Genomic DNA, 24,856 nt, shown 5'->3' on the forward strand with positions numbered 1-24,856 from the left:
ACCCCAACCCCAACCCCAACCCCAACCCCAACCCCAACCCCAACCCCAACCCCAACCCCAACCCCAACCCCAACCCCAACCCCAACCCCAACCCCAACCCCAAAAAACAACCCAAACCCCTCAAAAAAAATGTAGTAAAAATAACCATAAACACAACCTAAATATATCATAATTAATATTTGTAAATATATTATTTTATTTTTTGATAATTTTTCATTTTCATGTTATTTTTATTTTTTAGTTTTTATTATATTTATTAATATTATTATTATTATTATTATTATTATTATTATTATTATTATTATTATTATATTTTTAATATTTTAAATATTATAAATATTATTACTATATTTATATATAATATTTTTTAATAAAATTTTCTTTATTTTTACTAATTTTTTTTTTTTATTTTTTTTTTATATAATTTGAATTTATATTTTTTTTATTTTTATTTTCTTTTAATTATACAAATATACCTTATATTTATGATTTTATTTTTATATCTAATAAAAAAGGTTTAATATTTTATTTTATTATTATATTTTATATTTATTTTTGTTTAATATTTTTTAATTACTAAAATTATATTTATATTAATTTTTTTTCAATAAAACAAACAGAATTAATGATTTAACATAAAATAAGATTAATAATTATTAAAATCATATCATTTATTTAACAAATATCAATAAATAACATTTTATACTTATAAATATTTATTTTATTATTATAAATTTTAGTAATTAAAATAAAGAAAATATAAATTAATTAATATATATTTTTTTATTACTATTTAACTATTTATTATGATTTTAAATTAAAAAATATTAAATATATATTAGATTTATTATATATTTATATATTATAAAATTTTAATAATTTTATTTAATTAATTTTATTGATAATATTTATTATATTATTTATATATTAATAATATATAAAAAATATTTAATTATTCAATATAATTATTTATAATCTTTTTTGTATTTGATATTTAATATAAATAAAAATTTTTGTAAATATATTATAGTTTAAATTATCTTGTTTCTATAATAATTTAATGTTTGAATTTTTATAATAATAATTTATTATTTTATCAAAAAATATAATTTTTTATAATTATATAATAAATAATATAATTATTTATATTTTTATATATTTTATTTATAATGTTTTTTTAAGTTTTTATATATAATTTTTACTTTTAATTTAAAAATAATAATATAATTTTGTATAAAATACAAGATTTTCGTTTTTTATTTAAAAAAATAAATATATTCTTAATTATTATTTATTCATATTTATTTTATTTTTTTTGATTTTAACATTAATTATCTTTAATCTTAATTATTTCCTTCCTTTTAAAATTATTAAATCCCACTTAAATGTGTACTATTTGCTAAATTATTATTTTTTTCAATCATATTTTTATAATGTTATCTTGTTTATTTTCTAAATAATATATATTATAACAAAATTTTAATATTTAAAAATATACCTGACTTAAGAAATTTATTTATCAACCTATTAAATTAAAATATGAGATGGAACTGAGGGCTTTGCATCTAGTTTTGGGTTTTTTAATTAATTTTATTATTTTTATTTTTTCTATATCATATTTTAGGTTTCCATAATCAATTACCTTATTAATTAATCAGTTTAAAAATGAAAATTTTACATGTTAACTTATTTATTGTTATTTTAAATGTTTTATTATTAATTATATTATTACTATTAATTCTAATATTATGAACCCTTATTTTCAATGATTTATCTTCTTAAATTTAAAAATTCTATTTTTTTAAGACGGTCAATAATATTTTAATCGTTTTCATTTTTTTCAGTTAATTTATTTTATGCTAATTTTACTAATTCTTATTTGTATTCTTTATTTTATTAAACTTTTTCTTTTACATTAATCTAACTAGAATGAAGAAAGGCTTAATTTTAAACTTTTAAATTTAATTAAAACCTATTTACCATTTAAAAACAATCCTTAGATGATTATGAATCAAAAGATTTTTATATTTTTAAATTATTCAGGAACATTTTTTTAATATTTATTATATTTATTAATGTTTATAATTCAAATTTATTTGCTTTTTCCTTTTTCTATTCATATTCTATAGTTTTTATTAATTCTTCGAAATTATTCATTGAATTTAGATTTTATAAATTTTTTTTAACTAATTATTACGTAAAATTATCCAAATTATATAAACTTTGATGACTTTTTTATTTCTCATCTTTTTTTTTAGAAAAATCAAATTCTTCTTTTTGAATATTTACTTAAGAAAAATTAATAGAAGATTTATTAAAATTATTCTTTCTTAATTTACTCTTCACAAAAAATTACAATCGAGGTGAATTGTTTTACCTTTTAGATTAATTCATTAATTTTTTTTTGGTATAAAGACTATTATCTGAATTATTAACTTTCTTGTTTTTTATATAAAGACTTTCATTCTTATTAGATAATAAAAAAGTATTAATACATTAACTTTCTGACCTATTCTTTTAATTTAATATATAATTATTTGTTTGCAACAATTCATTATTTTATTCTTTTTTTTTTTTCCTTCAGTATATAATAAAGTATTTTATTCTGTCTTATATTCTTGTGTATTTGTAAAAGAATGATTTTGATGAATTTCTGGTTTTTCCATTTTTATTATACATTTAGAACTATTAAATAATTAAAAATTATATTTCGAATAGAAAAATTCATTAATGAAATTATTTTGGGTACAGATTTAAAAATCTTCATTTTTATTATTATCTATTACATGTTGTTGTAAACTCTTTCTTTCATTGATAAAAAATTTCATTAAAATTTAATTTATTTCACCTGTTTCTTAAATTAGCACATTATACTATATTTATTTTTTTTTTTTAAAAAAATCTATTTACTTTTTCCAATATTTATTTTTAAATAGTTAATATTTTTTTCTTGATTTCTTAATTATCTTTTATAAATAATTAAATAAGCCACTCCATTAAATTAATAGTTTCGTTTAAACGAGAAATATTAAATTCTTGCTCATAAATAATACACATTAAATTTAAAAGCATTATTGCTTTTTATATCTTTTTTTTAATTAGTAAAAAATAATATTAATACAATTCTTTTACTTTATCTTTTAATAAAAATTCAACTTTTTTATTTTTTGTTAATCTTATTATTTTTAAGATTATTATCTTTTTATTTATAATAATATTTGTTTTTATATTGATTAAAAAGCTTATTCAGCATATTTTAAAGAAAAATGAAAATTTTCAAATTCAACATATTTTTTAGTTGTTTATATAAATAGTTCAAAGATATAACTTTAAAATTATATATTCTTTTATTTAAATTAATTTATAATATTTTTTTATTCATACTTTAATAAGTTTAAACTCTTAGTTATTAATAAAATTTATAGCGAAATTCGAAAAATATATAGAATTTTTAATATCATTATTACTATTTTTTTTAATATAAATTTATTATAAATATAATTTATATATTTTTACATTTTATAATACACAGACCAATTATTGCAAAGTAGAATAACAAACTTCAAATATTCTTCAAAATAAAACATATCTTAAATAAAATTAAATATAATTTTTATTTAAATAAATTATTTTTTTACATTTTTTATCAGAAAGTATGTTTTTTACTTATTTTTTAATATTTTATTTATTAACTTCATCAAAATCAATGGTATTTTGTTTATTTTAACCTGAACAGCAATCAGAAAAAGTAAAAGGAACTGATTAATTTTTTTTCAGTATTTATTAATCGTTTTAATTTTCTTCAAACTAATTATTCTTTCCTTAATTTTAAATTTAGTTTAAATTATTATAATAATCATTTAAAATAATTGATATTTTAACTAATATTTTATAAAAATTTGTTTTTCCTAATATTTAATTCTAATTTAAATATCTCTCAAGTATTTTAAAACCAGAATAAATAAACCTTCTTCCTAATTTTAAAAATGAATCATTTTCAACTTCGATTTATAAAACTTTTTAATTATTCAAAAATTTTTCAATCCTACAGAATGCTTTTCTATATTATTTCTTTATATATATTTTTAATTGAAAATGTTTTTTTTATTTAAAAAAAACGGATTTTATTAGTTATTTTGTTTCTTTAGAATAATATTCTATTTAGAAGTTTTTTTGTCTTTAAGAATTGCGATTTTAATTTGTAAGGGTACATAATAAGTTATAGTTAGCATTTAACATTATTTATTTAATATGTATGATTTTTTATATAATTTGATACTAAAAGATATTGAGTTTATTAATTAAGTAAATATTAATTAATAAAAATTATTGATTATTTTTTTAATTATTAAAAAATAAAATAAAAAATTAAATAGATAATTAATATAAAATTTTAAAAAATATAAAATAAAATTAAAAAAAATAAGTATTTTATAAAGTATTTTAATTTGGTATATATATAAAAAAAAACAAAAATAAAAAAAATATATAAATATATATATATATATATATATATATATATATTTTTATATATATATATATATTTTATTTTTATTTATTTTAATTTTTTATACCTTAATTCAATGTTTCAAATAAATTTTGAATATTTTAAATGACTTAGATAGGTTTCAATTTCTTATTATGAAAATTATCCATTATGCCCACATTATAAACATAAAATATCTCCTATAATTCTATTGTATTTTATTTCTTCTTAAAAGTTTTAATGTTTTATTTCACTATTTGCTATAGTTTCTTTATATTTTTTATTCAAATATTTTTTTATAATTTAGAAATTATTTCTAATTAATTACAAATCTTATATTATCTTCGAAATATTCATAAAAAAAAAATGCAAATATAAATAATACATTATTAAAAATTTCGAGATTATTTTCTTATTCAAATCTTTATACTTGTATCAAATTTTTTATTTTTTAATTAAACTCCTTGAGTTTTTCCTTTTTTATATAAAAAATAAATTATAATCAAAACATATTATATAATTTTACTTACAATAGTATATTTTTTATTACTTTTGTAATCTTATTTTTTTTTTTCAAAGGTACATTGCAACCCCAGATTTACAAATTTAAAATAAATAGCTTTTATAAAAAATAATATTATTTTCATTATTTATACACATATATATTTAAAATACTTAAAGAACAGTATATTAATTAGCCCAATTTTTCAAAAACACGTCAAATAAGGTCAGACCTCCTGAATCCAAAAAAATAAGAATATTAAAAATTTAAACAATGAATTCTTAGAATTACTTATTTCTTTTATATTTATCTGGAATATTATTAAAATAACTTGAATTTAAGTTATTAATATATAGAATATTAGAATTATCATCTTCTTAATCTTGAATTAAAATTCCATTTTCCATAATAGAATTTGTTTGCATTTAACTTTTTTTTTATTCTTTCATTTCTTTTTCTTCAAATTAAATAATATTTTTTTTATCGTAAACATCAATTATTGAAATAACTGTAATAAAAATATTAACCAAAGACTTATGAAGCTCCTTGTATTATTTAATCGAAAAAAACTATTAAATAGCTTCATCTAAATTAAACATTTTATTATTTTTTTAAACAACTTATTTAATAATTCCATTTTTCAAAGAAGCCATATAAGGAATAATATTATCATTTACATCATAAGTAATTATTTTATAACAATTGCTATCTGAATAATTTTTTGGTGACCAAATATCCAAATCTTTAGCCAAAATTTTTATTAAAAATTTAGTCCATTTAGCAAATCCAAAATATGCAATATCAGAAATACATGAAAAAGTACGGTCAGCACATAAAAAATCTAGTTTTACTTTTTAAGCTAAATAACAAGAAATCATACCGCCTAGACTTTGCCCGTGTGTACCTATTTTATTTAGTTTTTCTTCTTCTCTAAGGTATTTTATTATTATTTCTCCATCTGAAAATATATCTTTTGGGTTTGGATTTCCTTATGAAAAACCATATCCACGGTAATTCCAAAGCATTAAATTCATTCCTTTTTAAGTATAAAATTCTATCCATTAACTCTTTATATATATTAATGATATATAATATATATATATATATATATATATATATATATATTTATATAAATATATGTATTTAAATTTAGATTTTTACATCGAAATATAAAGTCTCGTAATATCCTGCGTTTGGATTACAATATAATATAGTTGGATTACATTAATTATTTTAGCTGTTTTCTATATCTTATTTATCACCATATATTAGCATACTTTGTTATTTTATATTTATAAATAAATAAAAAATTTACCAATCAATTAATTTATTATCTTTTGATTTCAAATTTATTTATTTTATTTTAAATTATATTTCTAATTAAGCTTTCATCTTTATATTTTTTGTTATAAAATAATTCATATATTTATAAATTACTAAATTTAACGAAGAATAAGCAGAAATATTAAATCTATTTAAAATTAAAGTAAAATAACTAGGACTTTTAATAAATTCGTCTATTTAATACTTATATTTTAATAATTTTTTTTTTATCTAATGTAAAAAAATACTTATATATTATTAATTTGATCAATTATTTATTTTCCTAATGATATATCTTAAAACAAAGAGTTTTCTCCTAAAAAAATATAAATATTTATCTCTTATAATTTACATAAATTATTAACTTAACAAAAATATTTATAATAATAAAGATGGTTATTATATAAGATTATACATATTAAATTTGTTTAATGCTTAATTATTAGAATGTATAAAAGTTTTTTTTAATAACTCCTATACTTTTTAAATATTTCTAAAAAATTTTAATTAGACTTTATTTAAAGTAAATTTTTAATTCATTTTATTATAAACTTATAATTAATTATTAATAAAATCATAGACTTAATATATATCGGATTGTTTAATATCTTGCATTTAAATAACATTATCATCAACTATAAATTATATTATATCCTTTAGTATATTTAATTTTTGATAAAATAATTTTCCAAAATACTTATTAAAATAAATTTCATTTTAAGCTTTAAATATTTTAAATGAACCAGGAAATAATAAAATTCTAATTACTATCTTAATACATAAAAATAAAGATATTAAAATAATCTTTTAAATTTAATTTTTGTTATTTATTTAAAAAAATTTTAAATATATATATTTGTATTCTTTTTTTTACTGATAAAGATATAATAAAATTAAAAACTAAATTTAAAACAAAAAATATTATAGATATGGCAGTCGATAAAAGTATAAAAGCTATTATTAATTTCACTATTTAAGATTATAAGAACGATTAATTCATATTTAAAATGCAAGTATAATTATTGATAATATATTATTATTTTATTTTTATTTTTTATAAAAATAAACTAAAATTACATATAATTAGTTAATATTATTTATTATATAAAATAAAATTCATAAAATACTTAATTTACATTTTTATATATAATATTTTATATCTTTTTGTAGATCTTTAATTTTTTTGAATTTTAAAAAAAAATTAATTTTTATAAAAAATGTATAATAATGTAGAAAATATAAAAGTTTTAATTAAAATTCGAAGTGATGAAAAAAATGATAATGGCAAATAAGTAAATAAAAATATATAAAATTTTTAGTATAATATAATTTAGGAATAATAAATATAAATTTAATAAAATCAAATATCATTTAAAAAACAAAATAATTAATAAAACTATAATAATTTTTCATTTGAATTTGATTAAATCATAAATTTAATAAGCTAGAAAGATTTTTATAATTAATACATAAAATAAACCATTGATTAATTGTATATATAATAAAAAAAATAAAAATAAAAATAAAAATAAAAATAAAAAAAAAAATAGTATTGAAGGTTTTAGTAATACAATAATATTATATGGTTCACGTTAATCGGGAAAAACATACACTATTTTAGGCGATTCTTAATCTTTAAGTAATTTAATTGATTAAACTTCCTATTCTGAAAATGATGGTATTATTTAAAGATGTATTTATGAAATAATTGAAAATTTAAAATAAAAAAATATAAATTATTAATTATAATTAAGTTATTTAGAATTATATAATGAAGAAGTAATTGATTTACTAACAAATTTAAAAAATTTAAAAATAAAATATTATCCTAAGCTAGGAATAACTATATAAAATATGAAAGAATAATAAATAAATTCAGCAAACGAAATATTTAAATACATAAAAGAAGGTTAAACCAATAAAAAGAATTCTATGTATTAAGGGCACAATATTTTAATTATAAAATTAATAATAAATCCTTAAACAGAAAATGTAAAAATCTGCAAATTATAAATTATTGAAATTGCAAATTAAGAAAAATCAACATAATAAAGCAGTATAGAAAAATAAAATTTAGGAATTTTAGAACTATCAAATTACGTTAATGAATTATTTGAATTATAATAAAATCCAACTTAAAAATAATAGGTGATTTTTTAAAAAAATAAAAATAAAAAAAATAGGTTTCTTTTAGAAATTCTAAATTAACTAAAATTTTGTAAGAAAGTTTGTTTGGAAATTTGTAGACTCTTTTAATATGTACAATAAGATAAAATAATAAAGATATAGATGAAACGTTAGAAACTTTAAGATTTGCTGAAAAAATAAAATAATTAAAAAGCCCTAAAGTTTAATTAGAAAATTATTTATATAAATATAAATATGAAAAACTTAAAAAAAAATCAAAAGCAAAATTAAATTAATTAGAAAAATCAAATAAGGAATATGAACAATTATTAAGTAAACTTTAACTTTAATATTTATTAAATAGAACAGAATAATCAGATGAAGCATTAAAATGTTTTATTTTTGTTTTTATTTTTATTTTATTTAAATTTTTTGAAAAAAAAAGATTTAGTAAAGGAGGAAGAAGCAATATGTTAAAATTAATAATGTTAAAAAAATCTTTAAGTTTTAGAATTTCTGAAATCGGTTTTATAAGTAAATGAAAATTTATAAAAAGAATAATTTGAAAAAAATTCTGAGAATGAGAAATTTCAAGATTTTAGCACAGACGAAAAATATATTCAATATTAATAATATTTAATCTAAACTTTTGAATAAGAAAGTCTAGATAATTCAAAAGATCATAAAAACATAATCGATAAAATATAAGATATGATGTAAAAAATGAAAAATGAAGAATAATTAACATTATATATACAATAAAAAGATAATCTAATTGGTTATTCTTAAAACTATTTAATATAAACTGATGAAAACTCTAAGATATAGTAAATAAATAGTTTAAATATCTTTCTTTTTATTATTTTAATAGATTTGATAAAATAATTTTAAATCTTAATTAGATAAAATTGAGATTAAGATAAAGGTAATAAATAAAAATGACATACAAAAAAAAATTGTTAGAAAGTTAATTATTTTTATTATTAAAAACAATAAAATAATCTATATATTTTATATATAAGAATAAATGTATTTATATAAATATTTATATAATTATTTTTTAAATAATAAATAAAATTATAATATTTTAATTATTTAATAAAATCATTTATATTTAAAATATTTAATTTAAAATTTAAAAATAAAATTAATTTTTATAAAAAAATATTAAATTTAAATAATATATTATGAATATTATATATTATATATTTTATAAAAATAATATATCTATCAATTATAAACTATTTATTTTTTAAATTTTTTTTATTTAAAAATATCTTTAAAATGATAAATATTTTATAAAATAGAATAACTATTATAAATATCACAATATCACTAATAAATATTATAAGACTAAAAATATTATAATAATATATATTATTTATTTAATTTTTTAAATAATAATTAAATATAAAATATAAATTATACACTTAAATACAAACGTAAATTAAATAATAATATTTAAATGTATTCAATTTTAAATTACGAAAGCAATATATCTTAATTTTTATCATTAGTATTTGACTTATATTAGAATTGCTCGGTTAATTTAGAATAAAAAGAAATTCTAAAAGGTTTTTATATAATAAAAATTTAGTATAATTATTAAATAGATATGATTATAAATAGAAATGAAAGGCTTCTTAGTTTATTAATAAGTTACTTAATAATGCATAAAAATATAAATATATTAATAGAATAAATAATTTTATTAATAGGTATATTTATTTAATTTATTATTTTATAAAAAATTATCTCAATAATTTAAAGAACAAGAAACATAAATATTAAGTTCGGAATTTCAAAATTCAAAATAATAAAATGATACCTTTGAATTAAATACAACAAAAGAAAGTTCTCCTGAAAAACAATAAAAAAACTTTAATTTTTAAAATAACTTTTCTATAAAAAATCAATTATTTGTTGTTTAGCATTTTATAGATGAAGATGTATAATTGAAAAATATTTTGTTTTTGTTTTTTAATTACAAAAAAAGAGTTCATCACCTTTAGGATAATATTTAAATGAAAATAAAAAAAAACGATTTAGACTAAGAAAAAATACTGATATTTTAAAACCATATAAATATGGAAATAATTACCAAGTAAATTAATATACATATTAAAAATATAAAAAAAAAGGAAGAATCAACATCTCCATTAGGAACATTTTTAAATGAAAAAAAAAAACTATAAAAAAGAAGTACAAAAGAAGATAAATAAATTTATTAAAAATGATAGAATAATATAATAAATAAAAAAAAAAAAATTTATAAATTTTTATATTATACATCATATAATTTTATAAATAAATTTAACAAAAAAAATAAAAATAATATATATGAATATATATATATATATATTTATTTTTATATATATTTATATATATTTTATATTTATAATCATATTATTTTTTTTATTTTTTTTTTTTTAAAACATAATTATTATTATTATTTTTTTTATTATTTTTTTTTAATTATAATTTATTTTTTGTATTTAACTTTTAATTTTTTTTATATATATTTATTGGATAACATATAACTATATTTATCTATATTTTTTTAATTATATGTTTATATTTATTTAAATTATTAATAAAACAATGTATAATATTTTTATTTTTCATATATATATATTATTTGATACAATTTTTTTTTTATAATAAAGAAGTAAATTTAATGCAATATTTTAAAAAACTCAATCAATATTAAGTATAAAATTTTGATTTTATATTTAATTAGTAATTTCATTTATTTATTTTTATCTGTTTTTTATATTTTTTACAGGCCTATAATATTTATAATATTTTTCTTAAATTCATTTAAATAAGATAATAAGATATATTATATAAATTATATGTGTATTTTAGTATTTATTTTAAAAAATTTCTTTTACATTATAATTAATCATTCCTAATTATATTATAATTTTAAAAATATAAATATTTTAAAATTAATTTATAATAACTTCTAAGGATAGTAAATAATAATCTTATTTTTTGTTCACTTATACTATTTTAAATATTTCATTTAAAAATATTAAATAATCTTTAGTAAAAAGTAATTAAAAATATTTATTTTTAATTATTATAACTAAAATATAAATATATATCATATTTTAAAAAAATACCACTAAAAAAAAAAAATATAATAATATATATATATATATATATATATATATATTTATATTAATAGTTTTCTATAAATATATTTATTTATTATAGAAAATTAATAAAAAGATATTTTTTATATTATTTTATTTTATTTTTTATATTAATTAAATATTTATATTTTTATAAAATAATGGAAAATACAATTAAGTATTATTAAACATTTAAATATCAAATATTATTATCTAATTATCCTAAAATTTAAGAATATTTAAATAAGATAAAATCCTTTTCTATAAAACACAATTTTACTGAATTTGACATGCTTTTATTTATATTAGTTGGATTATTTTTAGTTTATAAAATATTCTAATTAATGTTAATAGCAATAAAATATATTTTTTATAATTAAAGGTATTCTTTTAAATCCTTAATTTTCTAATTTGCCTTTAATAAAATTTCATTATCTAAAGAATATCTAGAAATAAAAAAAAAAAAAATTGAGAAACAAATTATGGAATCACTTGATAAAAATACAGACAAAAAATAATATAAACTACAATTAAAAGGAATGAAAATAGGAAGCCTTCAAAAAAGAAAAGAAGAATTTATTGAAAGAGATAAATCCTTTTCAAATTTAAGTAATGAATCAGGTTCAAAATTTTCTTTAGATGATGATTTTGAGAAAAATTTAAAAAACTTCGCTAGTAAAAAAAAATTAAAAAATTTAAAAATTAAAAAATTAGAGGAATTTTAATATCATAATCCTTTACATTATGATATTTTCCCGGCATCAAGATAAATGGAAGCCGAATTAATAAGTATGACATGTAATTTGTTTGGAAATGAAAATGCCTTTGGAATTGTAACTTAAGGAGAAACAGAAAGTATATTAATGTGTGTTTTATCTCATAGAAATTATGCGTTAAAATATAAAAATATAAAGAAACCTAATATGTAAATTATAAATATATTTATTTATGTATATATATATATATATATATATATATATATATATATATATATATATATACATATATATCCATATATCCATATATATCCATATATATCCATATATATCCATATATATCCATATATATCCATATATATCCATATATATCCATATATATCCATATATATCCATATATATCCATATATATCCATATATATCCATATATATCCATATATATCCATATATATCCATATATATCCATATATATCCATATATATCCATATATATCCATATATATCCATATATATCCATATATATCCATATATTAATATATATCCTTATATATTCTTATATATCTATTTATATCCATATATATCCATATATTAATATATATCCTTATATATTCTTATATATCTATTTATATCCATATATATCCATATATATATACATATATATTTATAAAAAAAAAAAATTATATATATTTATATTTTTATATATAAATATATGTATAAAAATATACATATATATTTTATTATTTTTATTGTTACAAATAAAATTATATATATATATAAATATATATATATATATATATATATATATATATATATATATATTCTCTATAATTTAGAATTATTCCTGTTACAGCTAATTCTGCTTTTTTTAATGCTTGTAAACATCTTAATGTTGATTGTATAAAAATACCGGTAGATTCTAATTCTATTGTTGATATGAAATTACTTTAAAAAAGTATTAATTTTAATACAATAATGGTAATTTTTATATTAATAAAATATAAATAATTAATAAATAAAAATACATTTTTTATTTATTTATTAAAATTAATATAATTGAATATAGTTAGTAGGTTCTGTCCCTAGTTTTCCTCACGGAATAGTTGATCATATACCTGATTTAGCTAAACTTGCGATTAAATACGAAATAGGACTCCATGTAGACTGTTGTTTAGGTAGTTTTGTAGTAGCTTTTTCAAAAGATATATCATTAAATATCCCTTAATTTGATTTTACATTAGATGGTGTTACATCTATAAGTTGTGATTATGATAAATATGGCTTGGCCCCTAAAGGAGTATCCATATGTATGTTTAAGACCTTAGAATTAAGACATTGCTGCTATACATCCGTAATTGATTGGCCTGGTGGTTTTTATACAACCCCAAGTGCTGCTGGTTCTAAATCTGGTGCACCTATAGCAGGTGCTTGGTACGCTATGCAGTATTTTGGAAGAGAAGGATATGTTTAATTGGCCAAAAATATTAGTCAAACATTAGTTGAATTAACTAATTTTGTAAGAAAAACTCCTGAATTATAGGAAATCGATATTTTAGGAAATCCTAAAGTATGCTCATTTGCAATTATTTATAAAAAAGGAGTTAAAAAAAATATTTATCATTTAGAAGGTGCAATGAGTAAAAAAGGATGGACTTTAACAGGTATATAATTACCACCAGCTATAAATGTCTCAGTTACTCATGCTATTTTTGCTAATTCAAAGTAATTTTGTTAGGATTTGAAATAATCAGCCATTGAAGTATATTTATATATACAGATACATATGCTTATGTATATATTATTTTATCTTTTTAGGTTAGTTAGAATCCTCAATAATTTGAAAATAGTTTAAGTGCTTTGATTTATGGAGCAAGTTCAAAAATACATAATTCTAGTGTTTTAAATAAATTTTTAGATATATCAATAGATTGTTTTTTAAAACTTTGATATTTTTTTTATAAAAATAATTATTTTATTATATCTTTTATATTATTATTTTATTTAAAAAAAATTAAATTTTTAAATTTTTTTTTTAAATAAATTTTTATTTTTTTACATTTTAAAAATAAAATTATCGAAAATCATCAATATATATAAAAAAAATAAAATATGAAACTAAATTGTTAAAGTAAATTGGATTTAGTAAACAGAACAGGAAATTAGATGTAAATAAGATTTCATGTAAATTCATAAAAAAATGATTTAGTTATTTAGAAATAAAAAAAATAGAATAAGACGGTCTATGTGATATAATAAATTTTAAAACTTTAAAAAAGGAAACTGGTAATCTTTTAAATTATAATTTGATACAAAAGGTAATAATAAAAATAAAAATATATACATAAATATATATAATAAAATTTTAGGTTTAACATATGGATGTTTAGATAAAGCAGGAAATGTAACAATATTTTACATTGATAAAAATAGATATTCAAATGTAGATGTTAAAAAAGATTCATCTAATTTAACATTTATTGGTATTTCTTAATTATATATATATAAAAAAAAAAAAAATAGAAATAAATACTGGTTATCTAGCTGTTTCGTTTGATGATTTTAGTATAGGAATATATGATATTTAAACCGGAAAATAAATTTAACATTTAAATTGGCATAAATTTTAAATAAAAAGTAAAAATACAAATATATTTATATAGAATTATATATATATATATTAAAAATAATAGATTTGTAAGTAAATCATATAACCGGATTTTTATTATCTGTAACTTCTGATAACTTAACTTTATGGAATATAAGGAATTTTTAAAGAGAAAAGTCAATATTTTGTAAAAACAGTAAATATTCATAAGGTTGTTTAGTTCATTCAGGAGAATATTTAATAGCTATTTGCTAAGTAAAAAAAATATAAAATTAAAATAAAATAAAATTAGAATGGAGATATAATGTGTTATAACAGAGATAATTTGCAATGTATAAAATAAACAAATTTAAATATAAAATTTTTGTAAAATAAATGCTATATGGATAGTTCTTTAGAGGGCCAATATATATGTATTGGTGGAGAATTCTAGTATTTGTTTGTAGCTGAAATAAAAAAATTTGAATTTGAAAGATTCTATTTACCAGATGATACAAAAAAAATAAAAAAACTAAAATTTATATCAAACTCTTTAATTACATTTCTAGCTGATAATGAAAAGATTTACATCGTTGATATTTCTAATAATGCAAGAATTGCCTTAAAATTTTAATTACCTAAAAAAGAAGTTTTTTTAAAAAATTATATAAATTTATATATATAGATATATATATATATATATATATATATATTTATATATTTATATATTTATATATATATAAATTTATAAATATAAATATATAGGGAATAATTGATTATGATATAAGTAAAGATTAAGCTAATTTTTTAGTTGTAATAAGTAGTTTAGGAGAAAAATATGTTTATAATCTCCACACATTATTAAAAAATGAAAAAACGTATAAAAATTATAAAATATATGATATATATTATTATATGTATATACTTATAAAGAATCTTAAAAGATTGTACTATAATGTAATGTGAATATTAAATTGAATATTTAAATAAATTTATTAATGAAAACCCAAATTAAGAAATAATTCACATAAATAAATCCAAAAAAACATATAATTAAAAATCTAAAAAAAAAAACTATAATTTAACTTAAAAAACTTCCTCAAATTAAGATATAATAATAATCGAAAAACTCTCATCCAACCCCTCTTAATTTATATTTTACGAAAATTAGTTAAAATCGTCTGATAATAAAACTCCAGATATAGATTTTGCTTAATTTCTGAAAAGATTTAAGTCTTTCCCTTCAGAAAGCAGACTAACAATATGGAAAAAATTGCTTAATATTCCCTAAAATCATGAAGCCTATAATAATTTATCATTTAAAGGCATTCATCCTAAATACATTAATTTGCATGAGATTTTTGACGTCCCTAAATTAAATTAATTATAAAGAATTTTATCTTCATTGGCTTACTATTGCCCTGCTTTTGAAAATGTGGAATTTCTATCTTCTTTAATTTATCCTTTTGTATAGCTTTTCGGAAAGGACGAAATTTCTTGTTTTGAAATTTCTTTAACTTTTTTAATTTAGTTTTATTAATTTTATTTTGCTTTCATTCCTAATCCACCAGTTCATTTTATTAACGCATTTTTTTAAATTATGCAATTTCATTCCTATAGTACTTTTACTTTTATAAAAAAAAACTTTCAAAATGAACATTTTATTAATTTAATTTGGAAAAATCTCACTTCAGCATTCACTGATGTTTTAAATAGATAAGACTGGCTTTCTTTGATGGATTTCCTTGTTTTAAATTCAAACAATGGGTCCCTTTGGATACACTTTTTGGTAGTTTTTTACACTCATAAGTTTAGTAATGACAAAAATAAATATAGTATGCATGAAATGCTACAATAAGCCCTTAAACAAATGCAAGAAACACCTGAAGAAATACCTAATAACATATCTTTTGAGAACAATTTGCCTTTAACAAAAAATCAGTATCCTATTTTTAATTTCTACCCTTAATTTTCGCTTGATTTACATAAAGAAATTCGCGAAGAAATCATAAGGGATGAAAATTTACAAACTGAATGTAAAAAAAGTAAAAAACAACTAGAATTCTTAACTAATCACTTAAATTAATTGCAATAAACTTTTTAGGAAAAACAAGAATAAACTTTAATTTAACTAAAAGATCATAAAAGTCTAGTTTTATACGAATAATAAATGTAATTATAACAAATTCAATAATAAAAGCTTGAAAACAGGAAATAAAGACTAGATTAATTAACTTAAATAGAACAAGAAATTTTAAATTAAATAAAAAAATTTAAAAAAACGATAAAAAAGAAGACTAAAAATACATCCAAGATTAATAAAATATAGACAATTAATTTCTTAGTAATGAATTTTAAGAATAGGCTTTTATAAACTTAGAAATGAAGACTTTAAATAGAATAAAAAACCTTAATAAGGAAAAAGAAAACCTTTAAAAATAAGAAAATGAAAAATTATTTCAAGAATATTAAAATATCGATCATATAAGAAGACAAGAATTATAAAGACTGAAAATTCTTGAATAATAAAAAATATAATAGCTAAAAGAACTCGAAAGACACCAAAAAATACTTGAAAATTAAAAATAGATATAATAAAATTAGAATAGTAGTAGTTTAGTAAGCAGTTAAAAAAAGAAATAAAATTCTGATATAGAAGATTAATAATAGTATTATTATTAAAATAATCCTTATTAAACGGTTGATTAAAGCAAATTTGAAAATTATTCATAATATGATGGAAATTATTAAAATAATGAATATAATGAATAAGGAGGCTATAGATATTAAGATACTGGATAATTAAATTCTTAAGAATAATATTAATCTGATAATAATAATAATTATTATTAAGATGATAATAATAATTATTATTAAGATGATAATAATAATTATTAAGATAACGAAGGTGATTAATAAGAAAATCAAAATAATTATTAAGATAATCAAAATAATTATTAAGACGATAATAACAATTATTAAAATGACGATTTTGATTATTAAGGTAATCATAATAATTATTAAGATTAAGATAATAATTATTAAGTTAATAACTAAAATTATGAATATAATGATTAAAATTATTAATAAGTCAATGAAAATTATTAATAAGAAAGCAAAGATTATTAAGAAGAACATAATAACAATGATAAATATAATCAATAAAAATAATATTAACATAGGAATCATTTTTAGAAATTAAGTTAGGCTTAATGTTAAGTTATTGATGAAAATCCAAATGAAGAATATTTATAAGACTCATTAAATTAGCATTATTGAAAAAACTATATATATATATATTATTTTCGTTAAAGATTTTTTATAATAAATATATACAATAAAATATATATATATATAAGAATGTATTAACTTTTATCTATATATATATATATATTATTAATTTATTTTCAATTTTTTTCTTTTGTACTTTCATCATTTTTTTTAGGTTAGAAATATTTATAAAATTAAATTGCCTATTCTTTATGAATATGGCTTACAGTTTCAGGTAATTCAGCAATAAACCTTGCTTTTTTAATTATAGAAAATTATTAAAAATATAACTTAATCTTTAATTGTATAATTTTACCTGGTTTTCCACCATAGACTGTAAAAGCAGGAATTTTTGTATCTGCAGGAATAATTGTATCATCTAAAATTTTTACATTATCACTTATAATACATCCTCTTCCCTTTTATTTAAATTATGTCTTTTATATATTTCTTTTTCAAATTTAAATATAAAATACTATAATGCAATTTTTTCCTATATGGACATATGAACCTATTTTAGAAGCCTAAACTATTGTATTTTATTCTATAAAAACATAATCTCCGATAGTAATATGTGAATATTTTAATTAACTTTATTTATAAAATATTACTTTTTTAATTTTATTTTTTGTTTAAAAAATACTTATTTTATATTATATAAGGAGGTCTTAATGTAATTCCTTCACATAAAATTAAATATTTTCCTAAAGTCATTTTTCCTAAGTCTCCTCTTACTATTATTTTTTATTACATAATTACTTTTCCGTATATAAATATATTGTCACTGCCTCTTATTAAATTTTTTTTGCCTAATTTATTTCCGGTTTGAGTTTCATAGTATTATTCAGAATTGTAAAATGTTGGTTATGGTTCCATACTATTATTTTACATTTTATTTTCGAATTAAAAAAAATATTTTTTTCACTAATAATATATTTTTAAAGATATAACTTTTGTTTTTATATTAAACGAAAAAAAAATATAGTTTTTAATAAATGAATATTGAAAAAATACTAATAAATTATAAATAAAAATAAATAAATATATAATTACAATTAATTCTAACAAAAATTTAAAAATATTATTTTATTTTTAAATATATATATAATTAAATATATTTAAATTAAATAAACATAAAAAATAAACGTAAAACTTTTTTATGAATAACAATTAAGACTCTTAATTTGATTAAATAGATTTCGACGATGACTTAATAGGTGAAAACGATATATAAAAGCTTAATAGTTTATGGAAAATAATAAAAGAAGTAAAAAATAAAAATTATAAATAGAAAAAAAATATATATATTTATATAAAAAAAGAATAAAAATATATCATCTTAAAATAGTCTAAATTATAAAAACTAAAACAATTCATATCCAAAGTATACATAATAAGAATATGAAAGTTTAAAATAATCTTCAATGTAATAATAATTTTAATAAGTTATAAAGTCGACAATTCACAATTTAAATGACAGTGAATAAAGTTTTTAAGAAAAATAAACATAAAATTCTGTATAAAAAATAGAAAATTAAAAAAATTCGAAATAAAGTATGCATTAAAATTAATTGAATATATTATAAAATTAAGAAAATGAAAAAAACTTATAAGTAAAATAGAATAAAAGTTTTTTTTTATATATATTAAAAAAAAAAAAGAATGTTGATAATTTTGATTCATTTAAAGATAATTTAATAAAATAATTTATTATACAATTAGAAGAAAATTAAAAAAAATGCGAAATTCTAATAAATGAAAACAACAATTTATATTAATAAAAAGAAGATATTAATAAATTATTAGAAAATAAAACATAAGAAAATTAACGAATAAAATAAAAAATAGAGCAAGCAGAAAAAATAATAGATGAAATGATTCTTGAATAAAACACTAAAGGTATAGTAATGTTAGAAATAGAATATTTAAAAAATGATATTGAAAAATTATTAATTATGTTAGGTTCTACAAATGAAGTTAAAAAAATAAATAAATAAATATTTATATACTTTTATTAACATAAATTAGTATAAGGATTTTTTCAAATTTGCAAAAGATAGTCGAGATATAACAAATTTAAAATATATTCCAAGAATTTCTTCTAAAAATAATAAGCAGAAGATAAAATATTAAAAGTACAAATAAACTAATAAATGCTTTGGGTTCCTAAAGATGCATTTTAATTCGCTTTAAGTTTAAAAGTTAAATATAATAATAAATTGGATGAATAATGTATTGAAGAATTACTTTTTGGTTTTAATAAAATTTTTGGGGATAGAGAGGAAAAACAAATGTAAAGATTTAAAAAATAATATATTTAATAAATACAAGCATTAAAAAATTAATTAGAGAAAAAAGAATTGTCCTATAAAAATGGTTTAAGGCCTAAAAATAATACTAAAAAAAATAAAAATAGTAATTATGAAAAAGCAACTACAAATGTTGAGAGCGTTTTACCAGAATATGATAAAAAATAAACATAAATTTTATTAACTGATGCTTCAAAACTTTAATAAGATTTCGAAAAATAAATATTACTGAAAGATAAATAAATATAAGATTTAACTTTCTAAATTTAATAATTATAAGCCGAGCATGTGAAATATGATAAACTAATTTATATTGAAGGTTCTTTAGGGATTATAGATAAAGTGACTAGAGAAGTTTAAAAATTTAAATAAATAATTATGTAAATAATTAATTAAATTAATAATTAAGTTTTTTAAAAAAATAGTGATTTATTATAATGGTATAATTATTTAATTAATAAGTTTGAGACTAATGTAGATTAACTTTTATATAAATATAAATCTATAAAAGAGAGTTCTGAGAAATAAATTAAGAAAATTTAGTACTAATAATTAACAAATACTACCTAAAATGAATCAGATAAAAATAATAATTTGGAATAAGAAAATATTTAATCTTAAATTGATTAAGAATAATATAATTATGAATTTTCAGAGTAAGATTGATTATATTTATTAATATTTTATTTAAGAATTTTTATTTATAATTTATAAATTTAAATATTAAATAAAAAAATATTTTTTTTTATTTCTAAATAAATATTTTTTACAAAGGTAATTTTATTTTTTAAGATTTAATTTCAAAATATTTTATATTATATTTTCTTTACTTTTTAAATAAAAATATTTTATTAATATATATTTATTAGTTATTATATTAATCTAATTTTAAATAAATATAATAATTTATTTATTAATTATATATTTTTATATATTTTTTTGTTAAATAAATTTCATCATTTAAAATTTTTAGTTTTTGTTTTTTTGGATGATTTATTATAATTATATATTTTATAAAGTTTTCTAATTAATTATATCAAATATAAAAATAAAAAAATGAAAATTTTTAAAAACTATTTAATATTATCTGAAATAATTATATATAAAAAAAAAAAAAAAATTTTTAATATTTTTTAACTTTAAAATAAAATAGTTAAATAAATTTTTATCTTTTGTTTATTTTTATATAAATATTTTTTTATATATAAATATTTACATTATTAATAAACAATTTTAAAATATATTTTTTCTCATCAGTTTATTAAAAAAAAATCTATTTATAATTTTTTTTTATTTAATAAATAAAATATATATATTCATTTTATATTATAAAAAAAAAGTAATAAATAAAGTATTTTTTTTTTATTATTTTATTAAAAATTCCAATTAAAAAACATTAACAATACAACATTTAATAAAAATTATATTTATTATTATTTATTAAAATAAAAATTTAATTTCTCATTTCTTTTATGTTTTTTTGGTAGCAGCAGCAGCTTTTCTACCTCCTTTTTTAGCAGCACCTTTCTTTTAAGGAGTTACCTTAGATGAACTTTTCTTTGCTGCAGCTGCTTTTTTACCAGCAGATTATTTCTTAGCAGAAGTTTATTTAGGGGTAGTGGTTTTTCCTTTAGGGGTAGTAGTTTTAGCCTTAGGGGTTATTGCTTTCACAGGAGCAGTTGTATTAGTGGAGTTTGTAGCTTGTGTTTATACTTAGACAGTTTATTTAGGGGTAGTTGATTTACTTTTACTTCTACTTTTGCTTGCACTTCTTCCTGTAGCAGCTTTTTCTAGTGGGTATCTTTTTAATTGCTATTTTTTGTTAAGATAAATAAATAAAATATTATTTTTGGTATTTTTTACCTTTTGATTTAGATTATTTAGTAGCAGTTTTAGATTAAGCTTATCCTTTTGACATTTTTTTTTATTTTTTTTTTATTTTATTATTTTTTTAATTTATTAATATTATTATTTTATTATAATTTTTTTTTTATTCTTTTTTATTTTTTTAAATTAATTAATTTTTACTAATCTTAAATTTTATTGGATATTTTTAATTATAGAAAGATTTTAAATATTATCCTAAATTTTATATCTTTATTTTTTTTAATTAGAATTTTTTATATATATGTATAATTATATATACAGTTTTAAATTATTTATTTTGCAATATAATAATTGAATTTTTTTATATTTTATTTTTTATTTTTTTTCTATATAAATAAAAAAATATTTAGAATATAATTTTTTTATTTTTTTCGAAAATTTCTCATTTATAAAAAAATTAAACAATCTCCTATTTAATTTCAATAAATAAATAATTATTAAAAAAAAAAAAAAAAGCTTAAACAATTAATATTTAACAAAAAAAATAATTTTTAATAGTAAGTTTTTTATATTTATTAAACATGAAAAAAATAGTTTTAATGTTATTTCTATTTATTTAATGATTATTGATTTTTTTGCAATTAGTTATAATTCTTTAAAATATAAATTTTATTAATATTATATTTTGATTTAGATAAAAAAAAAATATAATATAAATAAAAAATTAATGTAGTATATTTTATATATTAGAATTCATAAAAGTTTAAGCTAATTTTTGTATACTTTCAATTATTAAATTTAATATTATTATTTTTTATAATTTAATTATAAAATTAAAGTAAATTTTATTGAAAAATATAATATTAAGTAATTTAAATAAATAAAAAAATGAATAACTTAATAATATTATCCGAGAAAATAAAAAACAAAGTATTACAAAAATAAAAATACTTATTAAACTATTATTTCCTACCCAAAAAGATACTGGTTAAATTAAATATAAAATTTAATTTTAGTTTCTTAAATAAAATTTTGGATATAAAAAATTTAAAATATCTTAAATAATAATATATTATCATATTTGATGACGAAAATATTTTTTTTCTAATAATATTTTATTTAAAAAGATTCCTAATTAACACAAACAGGTTCCAGATCTTAGATTTATATAATATATATACTATATCATATTATATTTAAATGGTAAAAAATACATAAAAGAAGATAAAGTTAAAACAATAATAGCCATTCAGCTTATATAAAAATTAAGATTTAAACATGAATTTATTTTAATGGAATCAAATTATACTTTGAATTTAAATAACATATTTTCTATTAAAAAAATATAATTACAGATAGAATAACAAGAAATATATTATTATGTACACCTAAATAAGAACTATAATCTATATTTAAAAATGTAATTAACACACTAATTTATTTAAAAAAATTGATAGAAAAATAGGAAATATAAAAGTAACTTTTAAATACTTAAAAATAAAAAATAAAAAGATTAAAATCTTATCAATATAAATATATTGAATTATTTTATCGTATAAATAGAAAAAAATTATTTATTTTTTGTTAAAATTTATTTCTAATTTTTTTTTAATTAATTAATTAAGGTTAAAATTTAATTGTTTTTATTTATAATTCAATAATTCAAGCTATTTTAATCTTTAAAATTCAATTATTTATGGAATTTAATAATAATAAAATAATGGAATTAAAATGGATCTTGAGAGTATATAAGGATAACATAAACTAAAAATATTTAATATATATAATATCCTCGAAAATAAAGTAGATAAAAACACATTATTAATAGATGCTAGAAATAATAATGAGATCATTTAAAGTTTTATTTATTTATTTAAAATTCAATTAATATAAAACTCAATAATTTTTTTACGAAAAGACTTCCTTTGGTAATTTCTTAAAATTAAAAAATCATCTTTATTTTATCTTTTGATGAATAAATAAATTCTCTGTACAATTTAGTTTAATAAGCGGATATTTAAAATAATGAATCAGCTATATACTTTTTGATAAAAAAGAAATTTAAAAATATTAATTAATCTCTTCTCAACAAATAGTTACTTATGAAAATTTATTGAAAGGAGGTTAGGTTTTAGATGCTAAAAATGTTAGAGATCCCTAAATTTTTTAAAAAGGACATGTTTAAAAATCTAAAAATATGATTGTTTTTTAATTAAATAAAAAAAAACAAACAAAAAACTTTAAATTCCCTTTTATAAAGATATATTTATGCATATTGGCGGAGGAAAAAGAGCCATTTATTACTTCTTTTTTTATTTAAAAATATGAATTTAATAATATTAATATTATATGAAGATAAATTCAAAAATTTGTTAGATCAGGATGCAAACGTTATATAGAATGAACGATTTTTTGTTATAAATAATGTTTTTAAAATGAAAAAAGAATTATTCATTTGGAATGAAAAAAATATTAATTAATTAATAATATTATTTAATTTAAAATAAAAATTATATTAATACATATTTTTTAAATTAATGAATTTTGTTTTTTTTAATATTTATTTTAAATTAAAT

At 15.4% G+C, this 24,856-nt stretch overlaps 4 protein-coding genes across 4 annotated transcripts, besides 50 other annotated features; 1 reads left to right on the top strand and 3 right to left on the bottom strand. All coding sequences in view use genetic code 6, as the record gives it.

The window, feature by feature from the left end:
* Positions 1-103: a microsatellite.
* Positions 104-244: 141 nt separating this feature from the next.
* Positions 245-311: a microsatellite.
* Positions 245-352: a microsatellite.
* Positions 353-394: 42 nt separating this feature from the next.
* Positions 395-467: a microsatellite.
* A 230-nt stretch (positions 468-697) lies between these two features.
* Positions 698-739: a microsatellite.
* Positions 740-871: 132 nt separating this feature from the next.
* Positions 872-935: a microsatellite.
* Positions 936-1,714: 779 nt separating this feature from the next.
* Positions 1,715-1,749: a microsatellite.
* A 1,424-nt stretch (positions 1,750-3,173) lies between these two features.
* Positions 3,174-3,228: a microsatellite.
* Positions 3,229-4,295: 1,067 nt separating this feature from the next.
* Positions 4,296-4,329: a microsatellite.
* Positions 4,330-4,484: 155 nt separating this feature from the next.
* Positions 4,485-4,544: a microsatellite.
* A 36-nt stretch (positions 4,545-4,580) lies between these two features.
* Positions 4,581-6,263, bottom strand: IMG5_065700 (hypothetical protein; the record flags this gene model as incomplete). The annotated part of the gene is made up of 3 exons (XM_004036895.1): positions 4,581-4,616; positions 5,606-6,055; positions 6,150-6,263. The coding sequence occupies 3 exons, from the start codon at positions 6,261-6,263 to the stop codon at positions 4,581-4,583; spliced, it is 600 nt and encodes a 199-aa protein (XP_004036943.1).
* Positions 6,059-6,127: a microsatellite.
* Positions 6,073-6,137: a microsatellite.
* A 49-nt stretch (positions 6,264-6,312) lies between the features above and the next one.
* Positions 6,313-6,364: a microsatellite.
* Positions 6,365-7,809: 1,445 nt separating this feature from the next.
* Positions 7,810-7,860: a microsatellite.
* Positions 7,818-7,860: a microsatellite.
* A 1,677-nt stretch (positions 7,861-9,537) lies between these two features.
* Positions 9,538-9,573: a microsatellite.
* Positions 9,564-9,621: a microsatellite.
* Positions 9,622-9,772: 151 nt separating this feature from the next.
* Positions 9,773-9,806: a microsatellite.
* A 233-nt stretch (positions 9,807-10,039) lies between these two features.
* Positions 10,040-10,073: a microsatellite.
* A 699-nt stretch (positions 10,074-10,772) lies between these two features.
* Positions 10,773-10,826: a microsatellite.
* Positions 10,773-10,833: a microsatellite.
* Positions 10,784-10,838: a microsatellite.
* Positions 10,784-10,848: a microsatellite.
* Positions 10,786-10,852: a microsatellite.
* Positions 10,853-10,884: 32 nt separating this feature from the next.
* Positions 10,885-10,910: a microsatellite.
* Positions 10,911-11,581: 671 nt separating this feature from the next.
* Positions 11,582-11,625: a microsatellite.
* Positions 11,626-11,739: 114 nt separating this feature from the next.
* On the top strand, positions 11,740-15,729 carry IMG5_065710 (sphingosine phosphate lyase family protein, putative; the record flags this gene model as incomplete). Its single annotated transcript, XM_004036896.1, has 8 exons — positions 11,740-12,503; positions 13,127-13,268; positions 13,357-14,049; positions 14,567-14,573; positions 14,657-14,770; positions 14,811-14,924; positions 14,981-15,523; positions 15,640-15,729. The coding sequence occupies 7 exons, from the start codon at positions 11,740-11,742 to the stop codon at positions 15,343-15,345; spliced, it is 2,199 nt and encodes a 732-aa protein (XP_004036944.1). The 3' UTR covers positions 15,346-15,523; positions 15,640-15,729.
* Positions 12,259-12,291: a microsatellite.
* Positions 12,510-13,112: a microsatellite.
* Positions 12,531-12,959: a microsatellite.
* Positions 14,617-14,650: a microsatellite.
* Positions 15,152-15,186: a microsatellite.
* Positions 15,538-15,615: a microsatellite.
* Positions 15,539-15,638: a microsatellite.
* A 40-nt stretch (positions 15,730-15,769) lies between the features above and the next one.
* Positions 15,770-15,803: a microsatellite.
* Positions 15,804-17,689: 1,886 nt separating this feature from the next.
* Positions 17,690-17,772: a microsatellite.
* Positions 17,708-17,937: a microsatellite.
* Positions 17,708-17,961: a microsatellite.
* Positions 17,731-17,920: a microsatellite.
* Positions 17,870-17,984: a microsatellite.
* Positions 17,951-18,009: a microsatellite.
* A 123-nt stretch (positions 18,010-18,132) lies between these two features.
* On the bottom strand, positions 18,133-19,035 carry IMG5_065720 (hypothetical protein; the record flags this gene model as incomplete). The annotated part of the gene is made up of 5 exons (XM_004036897.1): positions 18,133-18,158; positions 18,302-18,400; positions 18,461-18,563; positions 18,621-18,735; positions 18,788-19,035. The coding sequence occupies 5 exons, from the start codon at positions 19,033-19,035 to the stop codon at positions 18,133-18,135; spliced, it is 591 nt and encodes a 196-aa protein (XP_004036945.1).
* Positions 18,487-18,521: a microsatellite.
* A 201-nt stretch (positions 19,036-19,236) lies between the features above and the next one.
* Positions 19,237-19,274: a microsatellite.
* A 122-nt stretch (positions 19,275-19,396) lies between these two features.
* Positions 19,397-19,476: a microsatellite.
* A 2,013-nt stretch (positions 19,477-21,489) lies between these two features.
* IMG5_065730 (hypothetical protein) lies at positions 21,490-22,414 on the bottom strand (the record flags this gene model as incomplete). Its single annotated transcript, XM_004036898.1, has 2 exons — positions 22,317-22,414; positions 21,490-22,265 (listed from the first exon to the last, which is right to left on the bottom strand). Exons 1-2 carry the CDS (start codon positions 22,369-22,371, stop codon positions 21,490-21,492), a joined length of 831 nt encoding a protein of 276 aa, XP_004036946.1. The 5' UTR covers positions 22,372-22,414.
* Positions 21,633-21,667: a microsatellite.
* Positions 22,062-22,112: a microsatellite.
* Positions 22,371-22,455: a microsatellite.
* Positions 22,371-22,463: a microsatellite.
* Positions 22,371-22,464: a microsatellite.
* A 510-nt stretch (positions 22,465-22,974) lies between these two features.
* Positions 22,975-23,009: a microsatellite.
* A 1,739-nt stretch (positions 23,010-24,748) lies between these two features.
* Positions 24,749-24,807: a microsatellite.
* The last annotated feature ends 49 nt before the right edge of the window (positions 24,808-24,856 follow it).

This window comes from Ichthyophthirius multifiliis, assembly GCF_000220395.1.
Source record: "Ichthyophthirius multifiliis unplaced genomic scaffold scaff_1120509250327, whole genome shotgun sequence".
Lineage (NCBI taxonomy): Eukaryota > Ciliophora > Oligohymenophorea > Hymenostomatida > Ichthyophthirius > Ichthyophthirius multifiliis.